At 40.7% G+C, this 22,784-nt stretch overlaps 1 protein-coding gene across 11 annotated transcripts in view; it reads right to left on the bottom strand.

The window, feature by feature from the left end:
• LOC132156312 (FERM domain-containing protein 4A-like) overlaps window positions 1-22,784 on the bottom strand; it is a 151,864-nt gene that overhangs the window by 2,786 nt on the left and 126,294 nt on the right. For 8 of the 11 annotated variants that reach the window (XM_059565270.1, XM_059565271.1, XM_059565269.1 and 5 more), the window contains 11 exons: window positions 18,826-18,902; window positions 16,611-16,749; window positions 16,133-16,274; window positions 7,039-7,172; window positions 6,539-6,661; window positions 5,766-5,997; window positions 5,431-5,487; window positions 4,191-4,428; window positions 3,955-4,113; window positions 2,548-3,377; window positions 1,503-1,599 (listed from right to left, as the gene is read on the bottom strand). In XM_059565270.1, coding sequence (XP_059421253.1) covers window positions 1,503-1,599; window positions 2,548-3,377; window positions 3,955-4,113; window positions 4,191-4,428; window positions 5,431-5,487; window positions 5,766-5,997; window positions 6,539-6,661; window positions 7,039-7,172; window positions 16,133-16,274; window positions 16,611-16,749; window positions 18,826-18,902 — 2,228 coding nt within the window. Of the gene's footprint in view, window positions 1-629; window positions 698-1,502; window positions 1,600-2,547; window positions 3,378-3,954; window positions 4,114-4,190; window positions 4,429-5,430; window positions 5,488-5,765; window positions 5,998-6,538; window positions 6,662-7,038; window positions 7,173-16,132; window positions 16,275-16,610; window positions 16,750-18,825; window positions 18,903-22,784 lie in introns of all 11 variants that reach the window. The other 3 variants (XM_059565266.1, XM_059565267.1, XM_059565265.1) reach the window with 3 other exon arrangements.

Genomic DNA, 22,784 nt, shown 5'->3' with positions numbered 1-22,784 from the left:
AATGTACCATCTAACATGTACGTGTAAAAAGTGCAAAAACTTTGTCTGGACCTGGATAACAGTGGGAACACCTGCATCTGTTTTTTGCACATGGAACCAATGAAGAAAAATGCAAATCCCAAATAAGAGAAAAAATACTTTATAAAAAATACTTTAAAAATATATATTTTTTTGTAAAACATTCAATTTACTGTATTAAATGGATCTTACACATTACATTTAATACATTACATTTCCTTTTTAACATATTTAATGGATTCATTTTTAAAATATATTTATAAAATAAAATATTTAATATATAACATTACATATTTTTCTTTCCTTTTAATATATATATATATATATATATATTATTTTTTTAAACCTTATTTTTAGAAATAAAAATATAATATAAATATAAAGAAACTGTTACACCACATGATATAAAATTTCAAATTTTGTGATACTGCCCACAACTGAGTTTTGTTTCAGTACTCTCTAGTAAATCTTTAATAAAATAACACTTAAAATTTGTATTCTGAAATTCAAATCCACTTCCAACACAAGCAAATGACACCGTCAGAGAGGTGAAGGAGTGAAAGAGTGAGATACAGAGCATGCAGAGAGATAGAGATTGAGAGAGAGTGTACCTCTCTACTGTTCAGTGCTTTGGTGAGAGGGAGAACGGTCTTCAGTAGGAGAACTTTCAGTCGTATCACTGCCCCGAGAAAACACACATACAGTACACATTCAGGCAGAGGTGGGTTAGTGAGACACAGACAGAGAGAGAGAGATGTTAGCGTTTGTGGGTAGTCGTGATCAGTTAATGTAGAGTGAGTGGTGTAATTTTGACACTGGGGTAGTTCTGTTACACACTATTAAAGTGAACAACACAGACAAAGCATTGGTACAGTTAAGTAAACGGCTAAATCAAGAGAATGTGCTCCTTAACCCAGACTTTGACCAAAATTCCTCAAATATGTCTGAATTTATACAGTTCTTTGAAGTAAATACCCACTTACAAACAAAATTGTCTATGGGAAAACCAAAAAAGACTTGTCTACAAGCATACACGTCTAGAGTGATGGAAATCACTGACAAATAATATTTCAAGTGATTTTTTTTTTTCTCAAACAAAACTATTTGCATTAACTGCAATGCAATTGTAATTGTATATGCGAAAAAAAAATCGAAGCTAATTTAAAGCGATTTGTCCTTCGTATTAGTCTGAAAAAAGTGTCACTTATTTAGTAATATTACATGATTCTGATTGGCCAGTCCATCTAAGAAACAACAGAGATGCATTACTTCATCTATCGAGCCACTGGAATGCAAGATGCTATGTTGTGTTACTCAGATTGACTAACTACTAACTAGACATAAACTACAACCTACAGTTTCTTCTAGACCATCTACATTTCAAGAAAATAACATTGGACTACGAGGCATTTCCATATATGTGTGTGTAGGTGTGTGTTTGTGTGTGTATATATATATATATATATATATATATAGTGTCTTACCCGCTCTGCCAGTTGAGTATGTGTTGTGGGCTGCAGGGGGGTGTAGCTGCAGGGTCACTGCAGGGAGTTCCACTCCTCTGACTGTGTGGAGATGCAGCTGAAACACACACAGACTCCACTGTAAGACACTAATGCACACAGCTGAACTACAGTCACATATGCTTATGCAAGTGGTGAATGTGTAAGAGATAAAGCGGACTGCTTGCTGCCAACACCCTCTTGAGCTTCTGGAAAAGGTTAAGAGTGTTTCTGCCACCCAGAAAGAGGGGATAATCCCCACGACACACACCCACACACTGACCAGACCACCCTGACAGCCTCCACACACACACACACACACACACACACACACACACACACACACACACACACACACACACACACACAGACCTCACCTGCAATGTACTGAAGTTAACACATAAAATAGATCTCATTTCACCCCTCTTTCTCTTTCTCTGTCACATACTAAATCACTGCAGTATCATAAATATGTACAGACCTTGTGTAAATGTTTTTTTGACATCCGATGCCGGTATCTTGGAAAGCAACGGGGTCGATAGCCGACATAAAGCCAATATAATATAGATTTTTTTTATTATTAATATTTAAGAAATGTGAAATAATTTGACAATGGATTAAAAAACTAAACGTGTAAAATAAACATACTTTAGATGAAAAAGTATTTTTCACAAATAAATACATATTTAATACAAATATAATTAAAAAGAAAGTAAACTCTGTAACCAACAGGGCACTCAGTATTCGGGGGAGTTTGTGTGCATTGGGAATCATATTTTTCAAATAAAGCCAGGGTAACACTCATTTTACATACAGCACACAGAGAAAAATGACATGAATTGGACAGTGCTCAAATACATGAAGCACAGAAATTTTAAAGCATTCAGTTAACACAGACCGCCTATCACACAGAGAAGAGGCAATCATATATATATCTAATTTATGACGTTTATGATGTTTACTCTGACTGAGGTCTAGCAGGTATCCATATATTGTTTTTTGCATAGTTTATATTTGACCCTCTCACCTGGTGACCCCTTCACTAGTGTCCCTATTCGTCCTCCACGGCCATCTGAAGCATTGGAGCTGGTGTGCGTGACACGGCTGTGCTCCTTCAGCGATCCAGACGAGCGCTGGTACCAGCAGCGCAGCTCCTCTGACACCGCTGCCCGTCCCCCTCCTCCTCCTTCCCTGCCTAGAGACGGAGTCCTCACAATCTGTGAGCGTGAGGGTGTCAACCTCCCGCTGCCACCACCCACTTCCCCGTCCTCCCCAGAGCCCCACCCTTCCTTATAAAGCCCCCCAGCTGTGTATGAGTTGGAGGTCTTGAACTGTGCCTTGACACTGTAGTGTCCCTCCTGGTCATTCTCAAGGCTGCGGACAACTACGGCGCTGGGGCTACTGCCCTCTGTGTACAGTGGGTACTCTTTGATGCGATACTGTGAGGAGGGTTGGCTCTGGCTGTGGAGGTACACGCCCTGATGGCTTCCGCACACCCCTCCGTGGGTGCTCCCGTTGCGGGCCGCTAGGTTGGGCATACTGCCAGAACTGGACGCACCCAGGTGTCCGGCAGACTTGTGACGCTGCCGCTGCCGTTGTCGGGCTTTGGAGGGCGAGTCCTCAGCCAGTGTACAGTAGTTAGGGTTGGAGATGGATGAGGGGTAGTAATGTTCTGAACTGGAATGGCTGGTGCAAGATGAGCAGTCGTCGGGGACAACAGAGCCATTGCTTCCTGTCCTCTGTGGTCCTGACAGAAACAGGTCAGGGCTAAGTACCGCCTCTGTGTCCACATCCAAGGATAGCAGGTTCCCCTGAGACTCTAAACTGGAACTCCGGCCACGGAATGGCTGAGTTAGACTGAAAAAAAAGAGAGAAAAAGTAAAATAAAAAATGTAATGGATTATTTATTCTTTTATATTTATAAAAAAAAATATACTTTTATTCAGCAAGGCTCCATAAAAATTATCAAAATACAACAACAACAACAAATATACGGTACAAAATGTTTCTATTTTATGTAAATGTTGTAAAAATGTTTATAGTAATAAAATATGTTTTTATAATAAGAAGAAATATTATTAATAATTGAGCACCAATAATATATAATAATATTTGAGCAGCAAATCAGCATATTAGAATAAATCAAATAAATGAAGCCTTGGTGAGAATAAGTGACTTATTTCAAAAACATAATAAAATAAAATAAAAATAATAATAATAAAAGACATGTAGCGTATTTTGAAGAAAGATTACAAACAAACATTATTTTTATTTGGAATAAATGAGTATTGTGACAGCAAACAGGGTTTTAATTTTACATGAAATCCAGTTATATATTTATTATATACAGTAATATAAAATATGATTGAATACATGAACCATTCATATAAAATAAGAATCAACGTGTATATTGATGTTCTCATGTTGCCAGCACCTGGCTGAGTGGATGTAGCTCCGTGTTCTCAGGTCAGGGGTAGAGGGCATGCTGGACTGGCTGTTCCAGTGAGGGAGGGAGCGCACAGGGCTGTTCTGGAGAGAGTTGCTCCCTCCCGCCTCACAGCTGCCAGTGCTGGGGAACCGCCTGTGACTACTGCTAAATAAACATCATTTCTTCATTTAAATGTGCACCACACCAGTCATACCAACACAAATTTTCTGACTGTTCCATACCTAGAGTGTGAGGAACGTTTCTTCACCCGTTCATAGGGTTCGTCTAATGAGCTTTCGCTCCACATGCGCGGTTTGATCGGGGACTTGTCGTAGTCACTGCGTTGGTAGTGCAGGTGTCTCAGTCCATCCAGGGACTGTGGGGGAGGCGGTCGGCTGTGGGATGGGGGTCGGGGAGGGAGACCTTTGAGTGGGGAGGCAGCCGGAGAGAACGTGGGGGTTCCTGTCACCTGGGGGTCATCTGCAGAACAGAGTGAGAGGAAATAAGATAAATATATCATTTAAAGGTGCACTAAGCAATTTTTGAAAAACGCCTTTAACCACAGGGTCGGACCGAGTCCCAAAACACACTTGCAGGGAGAAGAGAGCGTTCAGTAGGGCGTGTTCGCTTTTGTGCTTTCACATATCAATATCGTTTGGCAAAAATCGCTTAGTGTACCTTTAATGTTAAAATGGTGCACGTGTATGCTCCTTTTACTTTTGACAAAATTGCTAAAAGATAGAATTTTTTTTTAATTAAATCAAAGGACATCTTTTTAGGAAAATGTCCATAAAATTAGTTGATGTGTATTATCTGATTTAATAAGCAACATTCAAAGTTCTTGAACTGAAACTGAATTCTATACTAAATATTAATCAGCAGAAATAATGAATATTAATGAGGCAAATGCCTGGTTTGTATTTTGTGAACTATATTATTTGGCAAAATAATTGTTTATTGCATCTTGATGATATCCAAACTCCCATTTTTTAAAAATTTTTACAAAATAAAATAAATAATAATAATAATAAAAAAAAAAGTTAAATAAAGAAATCAAAAGCAAAGAAAAAGAAAATGGTTCATAAATTGCCTTGGTGTGTTTGATTAGATTAGCCATAATCAAAGTTATTTTAGAAAAACATCAAATTCTATAATAAATGTTAATGGACCAAATTAATGAATATTAATGTCTGTTTTTTATCTGTAAAAGTATTATTAATATAATTATTTTGCAAAAGAATAGCTTATTGACTCTTATGACATTCAGCTAACCACTATACCAAACAACATCTCTGAACCATGGTAAAACCGTGGTTAAGTTGGCTTCATTCTGGTTTGCAACATCCACTTTTCACAATCCAGTTAATTAAAGATGAATGTAATCAAACACTGACCTGAATTTTTATTTTTAAATATTCTGCTTCAACTTGAAATCAGATATTTAAAATTAATATTTATGCATAAAAATCTGACAAAACTCACCATCATCCAGCACCAGGGCGTCAGACAGTGAACTGTCCTCTGAGCCAATATTTGCTTCTGCCGAACAAAGACAAACACATTAACAACTTAAAAGCGAAAACTCACACACACCAACATGTCAAACAGGTCTTTGCAACCTGAGCATGAACACGAGTGTGTTAAATTAATTTTCACAGCAGAGGTCACACACAGACACATAGGTTCAGTTTTATAGGTCTATAAGGGAGGTGCAATTACTCTTGCTCTCAGCATGAACGACTTTACAGAGAAAACACTTAATGAACTCACAGGAGTGCTGCAAAAATGTCTCAAACACAAAGAACAGAATTCCTCACCCTCTATGATTAGTGAAGCACGCTGTGTGGGTTTTTTCCCAGAGCGAACGCGGTGCTCGTTGATGCCATTCTCGATGTCTTGCAGCTTCTTCAGAGCGTTCAGATACGACGTCTTCCTCTGTTTCTTCAGCTTTTTGCTGCTGATGTGAGGATCAGATGCTAACCGCCGCGCCGCCTCTGTTATCTGAGACTGGATGGCAAATTCCCTTTCCAAACGCTCCAATTCCTCTTCCTAAAAAAACAGATGTAAACACACACAAAATGAGTAAACTAAGCATAAAAACAATCATTCAAATTGTCCTTTGTGAAATGAGCAAAACACACTCCATCAGAATAACAAGACAACTATGCATGCCAAGTTGTCTAGTTCTCACACACACATTGAGACAGCTAAAATATTGTGGCCTCTTATCAATGCCTTCGATTAATCACCCAAAATCAACTATCATCAGCCATGTAAAACACACATACAAAGGCATTGTGACCTCTTACATAAATCAGCATTCTTCATTCACACAGCTAAGCCCTTTTTTTGGGTTTTGTAATCCAGCTCCTTTGGCTGACACTCAACACACACACTGCACTATCGCCACTTCCTCTGATCATGCCAGACTGGAGCTATTTATAGACCTCTGCACACATACATGAATATCTGATTGAGGCTTAAAGGGCAGTGTATGATCAAACTATTGTGCAGCGTTCGCTGTGGTCAGGGGTTTAGAGGTTGAACGATACCAACTTTAAATCACACTATAAACACTATAATCCCTGACCTCTCCTTTGGGCAGGATCTTCTGCTCATCTAGTTTGAAGGCAGTGCCGATTTTACGTCTGACGGTGGGCGGCTCCTCCCCGGGGTCGAGAGGGTACTCTTTTGGAAGTTTTCCTGTCAGCTCCTGAAACACAGCACACTATGTTACACTCTTAATCCAGCTGTTGTTGAGTGTGTGATATTAAGATTCTAGCTCTGATCAGCACCTATGTGAGCAGCAAAGCCAGGCTTGACTATATGCAACACAATTTCCTTTTAATAAAGAACCCATATTGCAATTTTTCTTTTTTGTTTTGTTTTATGAATTCTTAAGTGATTTTTCTTTAAGAGATTCTGTTAAACAATTAAAGACTTTTAAGAGTGACTGTATATTTGAACAAAGCACATCAAAAAAATAACAATTATACAAAACAGCTTCCTATGTAGACTGCAGATAGCAAGTAACCTCAGGTTTTCGAACAGAGCCGTTATGCTGAAGTGAGAAGTTGTTTCGATCCTCACCGCTTCTCTGATGCAGATGCTCTTGAGTTCCTCTATTCTCTGTTTCAGCGTATCCTCCAGAGCTTCCTGTCTGGCCCTCAGAGCTGCCAACATGTCCTTCTTAGCGGTCTGGGAGCTATCCGACTCTTGAGAGCCTACACACACACATACATACACACACACAAAGTTGGATCAAATCTAGGGTTGACAAGACACGTTTTAACAAATATGTATGTGTGTTTAACCTAAAGATCAAAGATCAGAAATGGCTAAAGGTCAAATTGGTACCTGCAGCTCCAGACTTAAAAAAAGTCCCAGGCTTAAACAATCAGACTGACCTTCTCGCTTAGCAAGAGGGTGTGTACTTCACCTCTTTCAATGCTATGAAAGGGGCGAAGTGTGTGTGTGTTTCCGGACAAAAATGAACAAAGGGCCCCAATGGGGCAGCATTGTTTAGCAGATACCGTGGATGTTGATCAGAGCATGAGGCAAAGGTGTGTATGTCTGAGATGTTTACGAGGAAGTCAGCTAATTTTTTTTGGCAAGACTGGGAAGGATTACATAACAGCAGCTATACCTTAATATTCCCACACAATGCTAAAGACATTACACCAGTGTTAGTTTACCTATGGTAGAAATTAGTCAAGGCTGTGAATGTGTATTTCTCACAGTGAAACTATATAGCATCATGGACGGCTACCTGCATCTTTTCAGAGGAATGTGGTTTGTCTGGTGTGTTTGGAAGGGGATAATGTGTGTGTGTGGGCAGGCAGCTGTCTGGGAAACAGTGAAGGGTCACAAGTAATAGATAGAGAATATGACTGGGGTCACTCGCTGTGTCATTAGTGTCCAGTCAAGCCTGATATGTGTGTGTGTCTGTGTCTTTGCTCTATGTCTGCAGAAGAAGCACTGAAACCCTAAATGTGTCGTGTCACTGTAAATCAATATGGCATGGTATTTGGCATACTTTATAATGACTTACACTACCGTTCAAAAGTCTGAGATCAGTAATACATATTTTTTTAAAATAAATTCATGCATTTATTCAGCCAGAATTCTTTCCATTGGTCACCAAATTAGAATGTAAGGAGCAGACTGACGTAATAATACCGAAAATTCAGCTCTGCATCACAAGAATAAGTTACATTTTTAAATTAAAACTTTTATTTTTGTTATTTTAATTGTAATAATATTTCACAGTACTACTGTTGTTACTGTATTTTTGGTCAAATAAATGCAGACTCTGTAAAACTTTAGAAAAACTTTAGAGATTTAGAAAACTAAATCTTAGCAACCCCAAACCTTTGAATGTTATGGAATTTTGGACAAAAAAATACTTGATGTTTATTAAAAAAAAAATTCTTGTACACACTAAGACAGGGGACATACATAAGAAAAAGTATAAAACTAAATATTCCAGAATCACTCTGAACAAGAGTGTGAATTCTCGTCTCTCAGTTCTGTGTGTATGTGTGATTGAAGTATTTAGCTGCTAAGGGCTTTTCCACTCAGCCAAGTTTGGATTTGCCGAGTTGCCAAATAAATCCATAATTTTTGCTTCCCAGTGGAAAGTGCTCAGCATGGGGAGGTGAAGTGAAAGACGTTAAAGCCCATGTTGCAGGTTAACCCTCAATGTCGATTAATGGGTACATAAATCACTCAAGATATGTATATCATTTTTAAAATGTCTCACAAATGGTCTTAAAGACCAGTTTTTTACGTTTTTGGTATTAATGTTTGTTTTTTTAAGCAATTCGGTGATGACATCACGTTGGGGAGAAGTGGAGGAAAGGTAGCCTCAGCCTAGTATGATGCCTCGTTCCAGGCAATCCGTAACCCGTGTTTTTCCAACCTTAATCCTGTGAAAGTGCACTGGAACGGCAGTCAAACCCATGACTTCCCACCCGTGAACTCGTACTAGATCGATGTACTCCGAGTTCCAACGTCACACAGCACGCGAAACAATAATAGCAGACCCTACGGATAATACTTCCTACGGATGCAGTGTTTATGCAAGTGGTACACATTGAAAAAACGATTTTAGGACAATGTAACGTTGCAATAAAATTTATAATCTAGCTACATTTCCTTGCGCTCAAAGATTGGCGTAACTTGCCTGGAACGGTACAAAGTCGTTAGTCGTGGTTTGAAATAGTGACTTACAAGTAGGGATGCACCGAATATTCGGCCACCGAAAATTTTCGGGCGAAAATGGCCAAAAAGTGCATTTTCGGTTTTCGGCCGAAACACTTTTATTACCGAAACAACACGGCCGAAATGTTATGATGACGCAAACAGAAACCGCGACCTGCACGTGCACCTGCATAGCGCAGACCACGAGATCCCCGCGTCATTCACTTCACACCAGTGGGTCTTAATAGAGAACATTCTCTCTCTTCTTATTCCTTTATTCGCAGCACTAAAGCGTCTCCTAACAAAGAGATTGAGACGGACCACGAAGTGAAAACAAAGAAAAGTACAGTCTTATAGAGTCTGTTAGCACACGTCTCACTGAGATCTTTTCGGATCCTCCGCACTTCATCGCGAATGTGCTTGATCCGTGTTATAAAGACCATTACTTGGACGCGGAAATATGGCAGAGCACACGAGAAATGCTCCAGGCCGCGCTGGATGCGGAGAACCCGCGTGGAGACGGAGAAGCGCCAAGCGCAGGAGACTGAGATCAGAGCGCAAAAAAAAAAAGACTCGTCTCTGCATATATAATACACACACATATACATATACATGCATAATATCAGATTGTAGCCATATTTCTGCTAGATTTTTGGATAGATTTCTGCTTTAATTTGATAAAAATGTTTATTTATGCCCTGGCCCTATTTAAATACACTCTCTCAAATATTTCTCAAATGTCAGGCAGATGACAAGCTCAACTGCTCAACAGCTAGATGGTTATCTGTCTGAAGTCCCCATCCCCAGAAGTGATAACAGTCTTGCCTACTGGAGAAGTAATGCACTTTCTAGTACTACAGAGAAAAATTTCAAATGCTCTTCACCTAAATGCACTTTTTATGAGAGAACAGTTAATTTTAAAACCTTTCTGCAGGCCAGTAGGCCTGTACATTATTATTTAATATACAGATGAGTGGGATTAAATTTTAGTTTGAATTTTATTTTATACTGTGCATTGTTGCAATGTGCTTAATAAATATTTGCATAATTTGTAATTATGCATTTTTATGTTTTTTTTATAATTTATGTAATTGTAATTATCTTTGAAACTTTAATAGTAATTTATGCAATTGCAATGTTTTAATTTTAGTAAAGTTAGTACACGGTCATAGCAATAAATGCAATGGTACTAATAATTGGGATAATTTCTTTCGGTGTTTCGGTTTCGGTTTTCGGCCTTGGTTTTCTCTTTTCGGTTTTCGGTTTCGGCCAAGAATTTTCATTTCGGTGCATCCCTACTTACAAGCTCAAAAACCTGCCTGGAATGCAGCATCAGAACTATGGTGACTGACTGGGATGAGGAAGAGGTGGCAAGAGCCAACATGTATGATGGCCCGCAGCCGTATAATTTTGAACCAGCCAGACGTGAGAGGGCAAATGAGGAATTGCCAAGAACTGATGGCCGTCAAAGCCAATTAAATGCATGGTCCAAGGAGAATGAGTGGAGAGTTGGTGAAGTGTCCTGGTGAGTTGCTATCATTGATCAACGCAGCAATGAGCACTGGAGCTAGTCTACGAGCAGCTGTGCACAATAACGACACATATATATATTATTTTACTGTCATTGAATAGCACAGAGTGAAAAATTTATGTTTTCTTTATATCTAGTGGCAGTGATCATGACATTAGTTCAGATAAGTACCGGTAACCTTTGCCATAGTGTCGTAGTACTGGTAAACTTTTTCATTTTCATTTTCATCTAGAAATAGAAGGCATCATGCTAGCTATATGGGCGTTTCTAAGCGTTTATCTCTTCCTCCGGTGAAAATGTTGTGGCAAACGTAGCCACGTGTCTGTCGCTGTGTTTGGCAGGTGCTTGTGTGGGCGGTGCCGTCCCATGGAAACTGCGTTGGAAAGCTTGTGCTGTAGGGAAGTGATTGCGGTCTGTCTGTCTGTCTATATCTATGTATTTATCTATTTATCTATAATCTGCGCTATCTGAATACTCTCGTCTACTACTCGTCTCTCTAGTCACTCTCAATGCTCTCAAGGCGGGCTTTGGTAAATTCTCTCCCCAAGGGGACGTAATGCAATGCATTGTGGGGGAAAGGAGAATCGTTGCAAACCGCTGTAAGATAGTACCAACTTTTTTGTATTATATTCCGTTTTGTGAAACCCAACAACATAAAATACAATGGATAACAGTTTAAATGTTTATTACCAACAAGCAAATTGAACAAATTTGTTGAAAAATTAACCCTGCAACACACACTTGATCTGGGTGAGGTTCATGGGAACTCCAGAGGGGCAGAACTGTGGTGAACCTATGAAGCAAAGAAAGGCATCACACTGCACCACACGAAAACACAGAATAATTCTGTCACTGGAACAGAGCGACATTGTTCTGGAGAGCATCTCTGTGAAATCTCTCTATCCTTTCAGACACTACATATAAAAAGACAAGAAATTTCTGCAGCATCTGAGTGCTTTATAGAGCAATGAACAGTACCATATTTATAACAATGCTTTACTAATAAATGTTCCTGTTCATACATTGACTGACTCATCAGTGCATGTTATTCTTAGAAATTAAGCAAAATGTAATAATGTCTTCTACATTTTTGTTTTCTGCTTATATAACCCAAAATGCATAAGCAGGGAAAAAGTATACTCTTCCCCTTCAACCACCTCACTACATGTTTGATCCACCTAACAAATCCCAATGGATAAAATCCATTCCTAATCTCCAAATCCTATTCCTACTCTACAATTTCTCTCTACGAATAACCAAATTAATTAGGGAATCCCTCAGATTACAGAAGTGAAATGGTTTGTAAATGCTGTTTCATTTTCATATTGTCTAACCCAGTGGTTCCCAACCTTTTTCAACTCGCGGCCCACACAACCACACACATATGTTTGTGCGGCCCACTTCAAAAAAATTAACTGACCCCGCTATTGTTGGGTTAATAACCTAGTTCTCAGAAGCTAGATTGTTAACTGTATTTAATGCATGAAATAGGGCTGTGCGATATGAAAAAAAAAAAGACAAAAAAACGCGATTTCATTGATCAATTTTGCGATTGTGACACACACCGATATGCTTTTACAGTCATAAATGCATTCAGGATTAATTTGAAACATACTTCCAAAAGAAAACCAATTAGAGCTTTATCAAAAAGTTGTAACGTCTCTAGAATAGACATAAGTCAAAATTATCACTATAGTAAAGATGTAACAAAATGTATAGAGGGACTTTTTTTTTTTTTTGCCATGCATTGTTCATAGAGCTCATTAATTGTAGCGGTGCCTCAGGTGTTTGCAGTGTATACAGAAATCAAGATTTAGAAATCAAATCAAATCGTGATTTTATGACAATTTTGTTTAATCGGACAGCCCTAGAATGGACTGGAAATGAACAGAAAATAATTGGCGGCCCACCTCCAATACCACCGCGACCCACTAGGGGGCCGCGGACCACAGGTTGAAAACCACTGGTCAAACCAAAGCAAACTACTACAAAATGCAGCGACTGTCCAAGCCTCCACAATGATCTAATCTCTCATGTGTGGTCAATGATTAAGAGGCTGAAGACACATGGCTCAGATGAAAGGAAAGATCATATGACTGACACCAGAGTCCTGCTATGAGCACATTTAATTCATGATACCTGACACCTGTCACACACCTGGACTCATTTTGTGTGTTTTTGCCCCTGTGACCCAGTTTCTGTCTTCCGTGTCTGGTTTGATTAGTTTCCAGGTGTGTCTCTTCATTTCCCCATGTGTTCCATGTCCCTGTTAATTTAGTCATGCCATCCACCTGTGTTTCCCCAATTATCCCTTCTACTTAAGCCTTGTCCTTTCTGTTCTGTTTTGTCGGGTCTACTCATTACTAGTTGCTTGTCCACTTGTTACCTGTTACTTGCCACTTGTTACCTGTTACTTGCCACTTGCTACCTGTTACTTGCCACTTGCCACTTGCCACCTGTTATCTGCTACTTACCTTGCCTATGTTTTATTTAATAAATCCTTGTTTCGTTTATCCCTCGGCTCCGTGTTCCTTCCAGCAGCGGAAGCCGTGACAGAAGACCCGACCTAAAAAGTTATAAACTGCGTGTTTTCCCTCCGTTTTGTTTTCCTTTTTTTCACTGTCTTTTTCTTCCAGCAGCTGTGTCATGGATCCCCTCTATCGCCCCGAATACCTCCTCCTCCTGCTGGAGCAGGAGGGACTGTCTCTCGAGGACCATACCAGACGGTTTCTCTGGCTAGCTAATGCCACCAGCTACCCGGACCACGCGCCCGAAGATGGTCCTCGGGAGGATTTCGCCGCCTTTATAGAGTGGAATCTGGTGAGAAATGGGTCACCTCTCACGGTCGGCCCAATGGAGGATCTCGCCAGGTCCACTCTGGACCCAGAGCCCAGCCTACAATCTCCCCACGGTACGAGGCATAAGCCCGAGCCCACCGATGACGGAGAGCCAGAGAGCAACCCGTCAGACCAGGTGCGAGAGCCGGCGACACTGCCCACCACGAGGGAGCAAAATGTGGAGCGCCAAATGGGTCAAAATGAGGGGGTTTCCAATTCACCTATGCCAGATCCTCTGTTAAGCCCAGGAAGGGCTCCTGATCTTCCGTTAAGCCCAGGACGGGCTCCTGATCCTCCTGTAAGCCCAGGACGGGCTCCTGATCCTCTGTTAAGCCCAGGACGGGCTCCTGTTCCCCCGTTAAGCCCAGGACGGGCTCCTGTTCCCCCGTTAAGCCCAGGACGGGCTCCTGTTCCCCCGTTAAGCCCAGGACGGGCTCCTGATCCTCTGTTAAGCCCAGGACGGGCTCCTGATCCCCCGTTAAGCCGAGGACGGGCTCCTGAACCCCCGTTAAGCCGAGGACGGGCTCCTGAACCCCCGTTAAGCCGAGGACGGGCTCCTGAACCCCCGTTAAGCCGAGGACGGGCTCCTGAACCCCCGTTAAGCCCAGGACTGGCTCCTGATCCTCCGTTAAGCCCAGGACGGGCTCCTGATCCTCCGTTAAGCCCAGGAAGGGCTCCAGTCCCAGAGCTTACTCCAATGCCTGCTCCTCCAAAATTCCCACCCACTCCTGCCTCGTCCTCCGCTGTCGTCTGGCTGCCCCTCTGCTCGCCCTCAGCCTACCATCATTGTGGTGCGAGCTCAGCGGGACCGCCATCCTCCAGCGACGCCCTGGTCGGCGTCTCCCTCACCTCCGCCTCCAGCCTCTGAGGCCTGGACTCCGCCTCGGCCCGTTGACCCGTCGGCTCCACCATGGCTCCTAGCTCCTTCCTCTCCGCCGTGGCCCGGCAGTCCGCAGGCTCTGCCTGGCTCCCTCGTCCCTCCGGCTCCGCCTTGGTCTGGCGTCGTCCTTCCTATGCCTCGGGACTCCACTCCTCCGGCTTCGCCCCGTCCCTCCGGCTCCGTCAGGCTCCTTCATCCCCTCGGCTACACCTCAGTCCTCGGTCACTCTGGCCTCACCGCGGCCTTCCGGATCCACATCGCCGCGTCAGTCACCAGAGCCATCAGTTCCGCCTAGGACCTCCGGCTCCTCCCCGTCACCCTGGCTCTCCGTCTCCGCCTCGGGCTCCTCCTCCACTTGCTCCGTGGCCGTGGGTCGAGTCCCTGGAGTCGGTGACCATTCCTCCTCCATGGCTCCTTCCACCGTCGGCCCCACCTTGGGCCGTTATGGCTGTGGCCTGGGTCCTGCTGGGTACCTCCTGCTTCAGATCCTTCCTGTCTCCTCCCTGGCTCCTCCTCCGTCATCTCCTCCCTGGCTCCTTCCTCTGTGGTCCCTGTCTGCTGGCCTCCCTTTGTTGTTTCTACGGTGCGAGGACGCACCTACCGGGAGGGGGGAGTACTGTCACACACCTGGACTCATTTTGTGTGTTTTTGCCCCTGTGACCCAGTTTCTGTCTTCCGTGTCTGGTTTGATTAGTTTCCAGGTGTGTCTCTTCATTTCCCCATGTGTTCCATGTCCCTGTTAATTTAGTCATGCCATCCACCTGTGTTTCCCCAATTATCCCTTCTACTTAAGCCTTGTCCTTTCTGTTCTGTTTTGCCGGGTCTACTCATTACTAGTTGCTTGTCCATTTGTTACTTGTCACTTGCCACTTGTTACCTGTTACTTGCCACTTGCCACCTGTTATCTGCTACTTACCTTGCCTATGTTTTATTTAATAAATCCTTGTTTCGTTTATCCCTCGGCTCCGTGTTCCTTCCAGCAGCGTAAGCCGTGACAACACCACTGCAGGAGTCCAAAACCAACATCAAGACAAGCTATTCTCACTCTCACCCCGTAGAAAATTTACACACTTGCCCACACCCTAAAACTCCCAGTGTATGACATCATGAGATCATAAACACTAGATTCATGCATTTAACAGGACAGAGTGTTTGAAGCCAATTGCACATTACAAGACTGAAGCTTTTCACCCTTTTTATGTTCCAACTTTCTACAGAGCTCTTAAAGGGGCATGGGAGGAAAAATTATATTTCAATGCTTTTGCATTCTCTTAACAAAAGTTCCTCTGGAAAGAACATAAATGTTTTTGAGAGGGAACGCAACGTTTTTTGGGGGAATGCAACACTTTTTCATGTGTATGCAAAGCTTTTCTGGGAATGCAATTACTGATGCAAGAGAACGCAAATGTTTTTTGAGTGAATACAAAGTTTCTTGGGGGACTGTAAGTGAATGCAAAAGTTTCTCAGGGCAACACAATACTGTTGCGCAGTGAACAAATGTTTTGTGAGTTAACGTAAAGTTTCTCGGGGGAAGGCAATAATTTTGCGAGAGAACTCAAATTCTTCCTCCCATTTCATAATTTTTTCATCACCCTTAAGTGGCTCCAAAAATGTCAAACTACCAACAACACTTCATATGTGCATCAGGACATAATTTCCAGATGATAGCTGTAAACAGGAAGAAAGTGATCTTGTAATCGCACCTGTTTTGTGTGAGTGTGTGCGGGTTCTGACCTGAGGACAACAGGCTTCCGCTGCTGCCGCTGATGATTTTGCCTTTGCTGCCCATGTTGGCCAGTTTGGAGGTCTTGAGGGTTCCTGTTTCTGTCAGGTCTATGGCTATCTCATTCAGACTGCGTGCTGCGTGGATCTTACTCTGAGAAACAGAGACAGAGAGAGTGAATGTGCTTGCCAGCTGTGTTGAGTGTGTCAGAATTTTCCAAGAGAAGAACATTCCGCAGCTTTTAAAAGTGTAACAGAATCCTTGAGCAAAATCATAGACAGATAGTTATAAGTGTGTTTGTGTGTAAGTGTATGTGGCTCTGAGAATTGCAGAGAGATGGTTGTCTAGATGGTGAAATGGTTAGAGGTAGACCACAGAAACACACAGGAAGGTTGATGTAGTAAGAACAAGGTTATTAACCAAACACACATACACTTTGATAAAAGAAAAAGTTTGGAGACAGTTCAAAAATCACAAACACACACTCACTTTGCTCTGTTTGCGGTCCAGGTAGAACTGGTGTTGGCTGATGGCCATGGCCCAGATGGATTTGATGAGGGTGGGACAGGCGTACCAGGTGTGCACGGCGATGCCACTGTGACCAAACGTCCTCCGCGTTACCGACGCCCTGCAGTTGGATTGAACACAAAACAACTTTATATTTACTGAATTTTATGACATTGTCAGTGCAGAAACAGATGCCAAAATGTGTATTATTGCCCAAACACATTAAAAACACTTTGTGTTTCTCATTTCAACAAACACAGTCAAAAAACATTAGCTCCTCTAAATTGGATGAACCACGACCAAAGCTACATAAAAACTGCCAATAAACAGACCTGTGACCATTTTGTGTTGCTTGGCTAGTTAAGCTTATGCTAAAATTAAGCCTAAAATTTTAACAGATCTTTTTGCAAATTGAAATCTTCAAAATTACAAATATCTTCCAAACACTTTAAACACTACCATCCAAAAGTTTGGGATCAGTAAGATTTTTTTTATGTTTTTGTGTTAAATATTATGTTAAATATTCCTGTGATACAAAGCTAAATTTTCAGCAGCCATTACTCCAGTCTTCAGTTTTACAATCCTTCAAAATCCTTTTAATATGCTGATTTGCTATTAATATTTATTATAACCATCAATCTTGAAACTAGTGGTGCTGTTTAATATTTTTGTCAAAACAGTGATGCAGTTTTGTCAAGTAGTGCAATAGCATCCGAGAATACCATCCAAACTTTTGATCGATGGCGATTTTGGCCGATTGACTTCGATACTACCAGAGATGAATGATAAAAACTCACAAAAATGCATTTCATTTCTACTGTCTGCCATATTATTAGCCACCAGTATATTATATATATTATGTGGGAGATTTGAAATGTGAACTGGTGTTAGCACATAATACTCCCAACAGCTTTGCAATGTATCGGCTTAACATACCACACACAGCACAGCCCACAAACACACACACACCATTTACACTGTGGTCAAACCCAGCACACGTGTGTGTCTGTGTCCTGTGATGGGTTTTATAAAAACCTCCAGGCCCCTCCACTAGAACAAAGATAAACAACAGACCCTTGTGTTCTGACTCTTATCAGAACTATATTAGTGTATGTGTGCGTGTCGCATTGTGTTTATCTGAATGACATTGAAATTAACAAGGAGGAAAATACATTATAGTCCCTCATGCTGCAAAATAAACAGATTATTTCATCTTCCTTAACTGTTTTGCTCTCTTTCATGTCTTATTTCCCCAGCCTCCAGCATTTCTGTGAACTCCCTCTGTGTTCTCCTCGATTCTGGGCTGTCGTGGTGGTTGTTTGAACAGTGTGAATGAGGCGGTTTATCTGTCAGCATCTGAGGCAGCATGTGCTGCTGCTTTTGGCAGTGTCTTCTCTCCTAAAGAGACTATCCAGCCCTCGGCACACACTGATGATGTCATAAGGGCCTGATTAAACCCTAAACACATCCTAATATCAAAAGAGAGAGGGTAAGAACAAACTGAAGATATGAAACAATCCCAGTTTTGACAGAACGAGAGAGAGAAGCAGAAAAAAGGAGATTAACTCATTCTCTACTGACAGACAGAGAAAACGAGGAGGGTATGTTTTTGCTCATTTGTTCCACTTGTACTTCTACGCTGTTCTCCACAGGACACAGGAAGTCACAGATTTCAATCCAATAACAAACAGCTTAGCTCAGTGAACACTTGTGGGCAGAATCCAACCAGAAGTAACTTAGAACATTTACCTACAAAAATTCTCTTTATGAACAGGAGGACACAAAATGGGTTTTCCTATCAAAGTCTGATATATTTTCAAGATTAAACATGAACAAAAGATGCATGTGTAGATGCTATATAACGATGTTCCTCCATTTAAATAGTACCAAAACAGCGTCATAATCTACCCTTTTTTACTCTTGTTGCTAGTAATAATCCAATGTATAGCTCAGAACATCATCCCTCCTAACTAATTCAAATGATTCCCACACTGGGATCCAAAAGAATCAAAGGTAAAACATACACGCTGAGATCTTTCAAACTTTTCATGAGATCTAAACAAACCCTTGCTGGGTTGGAGTGAAAGTGGTACCCACAACATGTCCCGTCAGTGTATTTGACACACTGTATGTAAGCCTACATAATCCATGACCTGTGTGTGTGAGCGGACACGTGTAGGCTGTAATTTAGATTTACCTTCTTGGGTCATGGACTTCCACTGAGAACTTCTTCTCCCTGAAGTACAGGTTCTCCAGCTGTCTCCATTGGAACACCTGCAGAGATGAGAGAACGTTTTTACAACATTCCCAAAATCTTAATCAAACAATCCACGGATGGTGCTCCAACGTCTTCAGACTGTAAACTCCTTCCAGATCAGAAAACTAATGGAAAAGGCATTAAAATAAAATCCAGAAGGCAAGACCTAGCCAAGATATTCAAATTTCCTGTGCAAAAATTTCTTGTGCTTATGGTGAGTGTGAGTCTGTAAAATCCTCCTTAAGCACAGGGGAACAATGAGTCCTCCTTAGTATATGTGTAGAAAGAGAGACTGTTTGGATCAAGAGATGGAGAGTGAGCGAGCAAGCAAGAGTGGGAAGAGTCAGCCCCCTTCCAAGCCTCTCCTCCCTCAGGAACACACACTTCCTGTGTAGGCGGGATTTGTGGAAAGTTCAGAGTCATGTGTTTGTGTGTGTGCTATAGTAACCCCTCAAAACCCAGTGCAACAGCTTTGTTAAATTGCTCCACCTCTTTTCCTTTCATTCACTCAAGAAACCAGGTTCTGGTTCTCATTTCACGCCATCACACACTCACACAGCTGTCTGCAAATCACACACTGGACTCCTGGAGCCATCAGCTGCACAGACACAAAGAAAATGCAACACAAATAGAGAGTGGCGGAAAAAGTGGTATGAATATGGAAAAAAGAAAAATAAAGGAAAAGAGGAATGAAAAAATGATGGAAGAGAATGGAGAGGGGAGGGGGCTGGCTTGAAGAGCTCAAGAATTTTAAGAGCATGGGAAAACAATGGACAGATGAAGGAAGAGGGGAGGGAAGGAACATAGTTACACACACACAACTATTTCCACATATATCACTAGGACTGGGAATTTAGAACTGGTTCCATTTTTAAAAATCTACTGGAACCAAATGATTTTCACAACATTAGGTTCTAAAAACGGTCCTTAAACATCTGCAACATTCCACTGATGCCGATAAAATACTGTATTAAAATAGTCTTCCTGCAATTCAACTGAATGAGAGAAAAAGTCCAGTTGCTGCTAAATAATTTTAAAAGATTCATTAAGAATACAGATTTATGAACTATAATTTGTGAATGAATGACACTTTTTGAGAAAGTTCTTTAAATAATCATATGAATCAGTCTCAGGATTGTTATTGGTTTAAACTGGTCTAATGATACATACCAGTTTTGTTATTATAAAAAATAAGGTAATAGGTAATTAATCTCTCTTGGTATTTAAAATATTAATTAATAGCATAATAGTACATAAATAATACTAAAATAATATTGATACATATTAACATTAAATAACACATTTTTATAGTAATTACAACATTAAATAACATTCAAATATGTTACCAAAAATAGGATTGTTTTGTTTAGTACAATGTTCTTCAAAAGTTCTAAACGAAATTGGTAATTCAATTCAAATTTATCTGTAAAGCACTTCAAAACTACAGAGTATACCAAAGTTCTGTACTATAAAAAGAACTAATTCAGATTAAATAGAGGAACACTAAACTGGAATATTTTAAATACTTCTGATTTCCATCCCAAAATATCATAGACATAGTGCAACTGAAAAACACAGAGATGTTGAGGAAGTGAATGTTTCCTGGTGTTTATAAGATACTTTGATGGTCTCATGGGACCAAGACCAAACTTGACCCTCAGCACTTTCAAAACAACTTTCATTATGGAGATACAAATCTCTCTCTCCTTAAGAAAGCGGGAGGGAGAGGAAAAAGACAGTGAGGGAGGCTGCAATGTTCCATGTTATAATAGCCAATGAGGCATGGAGCATTAACCACACCAGAGTATTTTGGGCACAGTGAGGTGGAACTGGGGACTTCAACTATTGTTCTGGATTGAGACAATCTCAGCTGAAAGGGTGTGTGATTTTGAGGCTTTCAGTCACGAGAGGCTGTAAGAAAAGAGAAAAGACATTTCAAAGGGGGGCCATGTGCCCAGTGATGTGATGAATCCTGGTTAGTTCTAGCACATATTTCACTGACAGCTGAACCGTGTTACAGTCCTCAAGTTGTTTGGTTATTTAGATCTCTGGAAACAGGGTTAACTCATGTTCTGGACTTTAAATGAATGCTCACAGCCATGGTAACGGGGTCCAGAGATTGGCTATGCCTATTTCTGAAAACCCCACCTCAGTTCTGATGGAGTTGATTCCAGTAAAGTCTGATGTTAGCATGCAGTCAAACGAAAAACTCAGAAACAAAAGCATGCAAACAAAACACACACAAATGCTGAGACAAAACACACACAAATGCTATTCTTAATCAGATGGTACCATTTTCCTTAATACTTTTCAATAAAATATATGTACAATACCATTCAAAACTTTGGGGTATGATTTTTTTTTTTTTTTTTTTTAAGAAATCTATACTGTTATTTAGTAAGTATTCAATAAATTGATCGAAGTGGCAGTAAAGACATTTGCAATGTTATAAAATATTTCTATTTCGAATAAAGGCTGTTCTTTTGAGCTTTCTATTCAGCAAAAAAAAAAAAAAAAAAAAAAAAATGTGTTCAATGCATTCTGAAACCAATGCAAAAGCTAACCACTTATTGAAACATAATTCTATCTAGAGTTCAAGCACAGAGCTAAGGATCACTAAAAACTAAGATGCCCTCGACTAAAGATATTTCTGGTCGACTAGTAGTCACTCATTTTAAGCATTAGTCAACTAATTGCATGCTTATTAATAAACCATTTAAATCATGACAATGAGATTTTAACTGCCTACAGTCTAATAAGCACTCAAGTACACGCACAAAACTTGCTACAGCACACTGGCAAAAGTAATGATCATGAATGTGTCAGGGAAAAACAGTAAAATTAATATGCATCAACATTTTAATAATCTATTGATAAACTAGTGTTTGATACTGACTTGTCATCTCCACAGTAGTAGATGCGCCTACATGCAAGTTTCATACGTATTACATAATATGAGAATATTTGCTTTTTCAGATTTGTATTGTTTATTTGAAAGTAGACATTTCACTCTCTATAGATATATTTTTCATGTCTGTAAGGCAAGTATACACTGAGTTTCGCGCTCAAGTTCACAGAGGCCAAAACGGCAGAAAGCGCATCGTGTTTGATTACATTATTTTACAAAGCTCAATGTATTGTTGTTATTGTGATTGCACACAAATAAAAACAGAGGCTTTACAGATTCATATTTTTCTTGGTTAGCATTAGATTGAGCGACCATGTAAAGTTGCTACTACTTACATTTTTCAGATGATAAGCCATATTTGAGGTCGATAAATGATGCAAGCGTTTGGATGTACTGTATTACCACAAAATCCAGCTGTTAATGACCTGCCCGTCACGGACTGCATGACCTCACCACTTCCTGTGAATTTCTTTTTCCGTAACAAAGCGACTAACAAAATTTTGGTCAACCAAGCCTCTTCTCGCAGACTAAAGATTAGTCAACTATTAGGGGCTGCTCTCCTAAAAACCAAAACAATTATCCAGAAAGTTCCAATATAAGGGTGAGTCTCAGTGTAAATGTCATAGGAGTTTCATCACTTTGACTCACATTCACTGGAGTTACTTTTATTATAACGTACAACGCCCATGCTGCAGTCTGTCTGTACGTAGAATATTACAACAAGCCCCCACCCCTCTCTCTCTCTCAAAAGACACTCAGAAACACTCAGGAAGACTGTGCGTGTGTGGCATGGTATTCACTAAGCCGGAGCTATAACGAGTGCTTATGAGAAAAAACAGGAAATTGGAAAGGTCAAAGGTCACTAGCAGCAGACAGGATGAAAACAATCACTGGTGACTAAAGGGTTGCAATACCATGATTCATAAGTACAATGTCACATCTGGCTAGAAGGGCAGCTATACACTTCTTAGATTTGCTGTGCTGTTCATGT

Source organism: Carassius carassius, chromosome 13 (assembly GCF_963082965.1).
Source record: "Carassius carassius chromosome 13, fCarCar2.1, whole genome shotgun sequence".
Classification (NCBI taxonomy): domain Eukaryota; kingdom Metazoa; phylum Chordata; class Actinopteri; order Cypriniformes; family Cyprinidae; genus Carassius; species Carassius carassius.
Note: the sequence above shows the minus strand (reverse complement) of the source record. Positions and strands in the feature narration are given on the sequence as shown.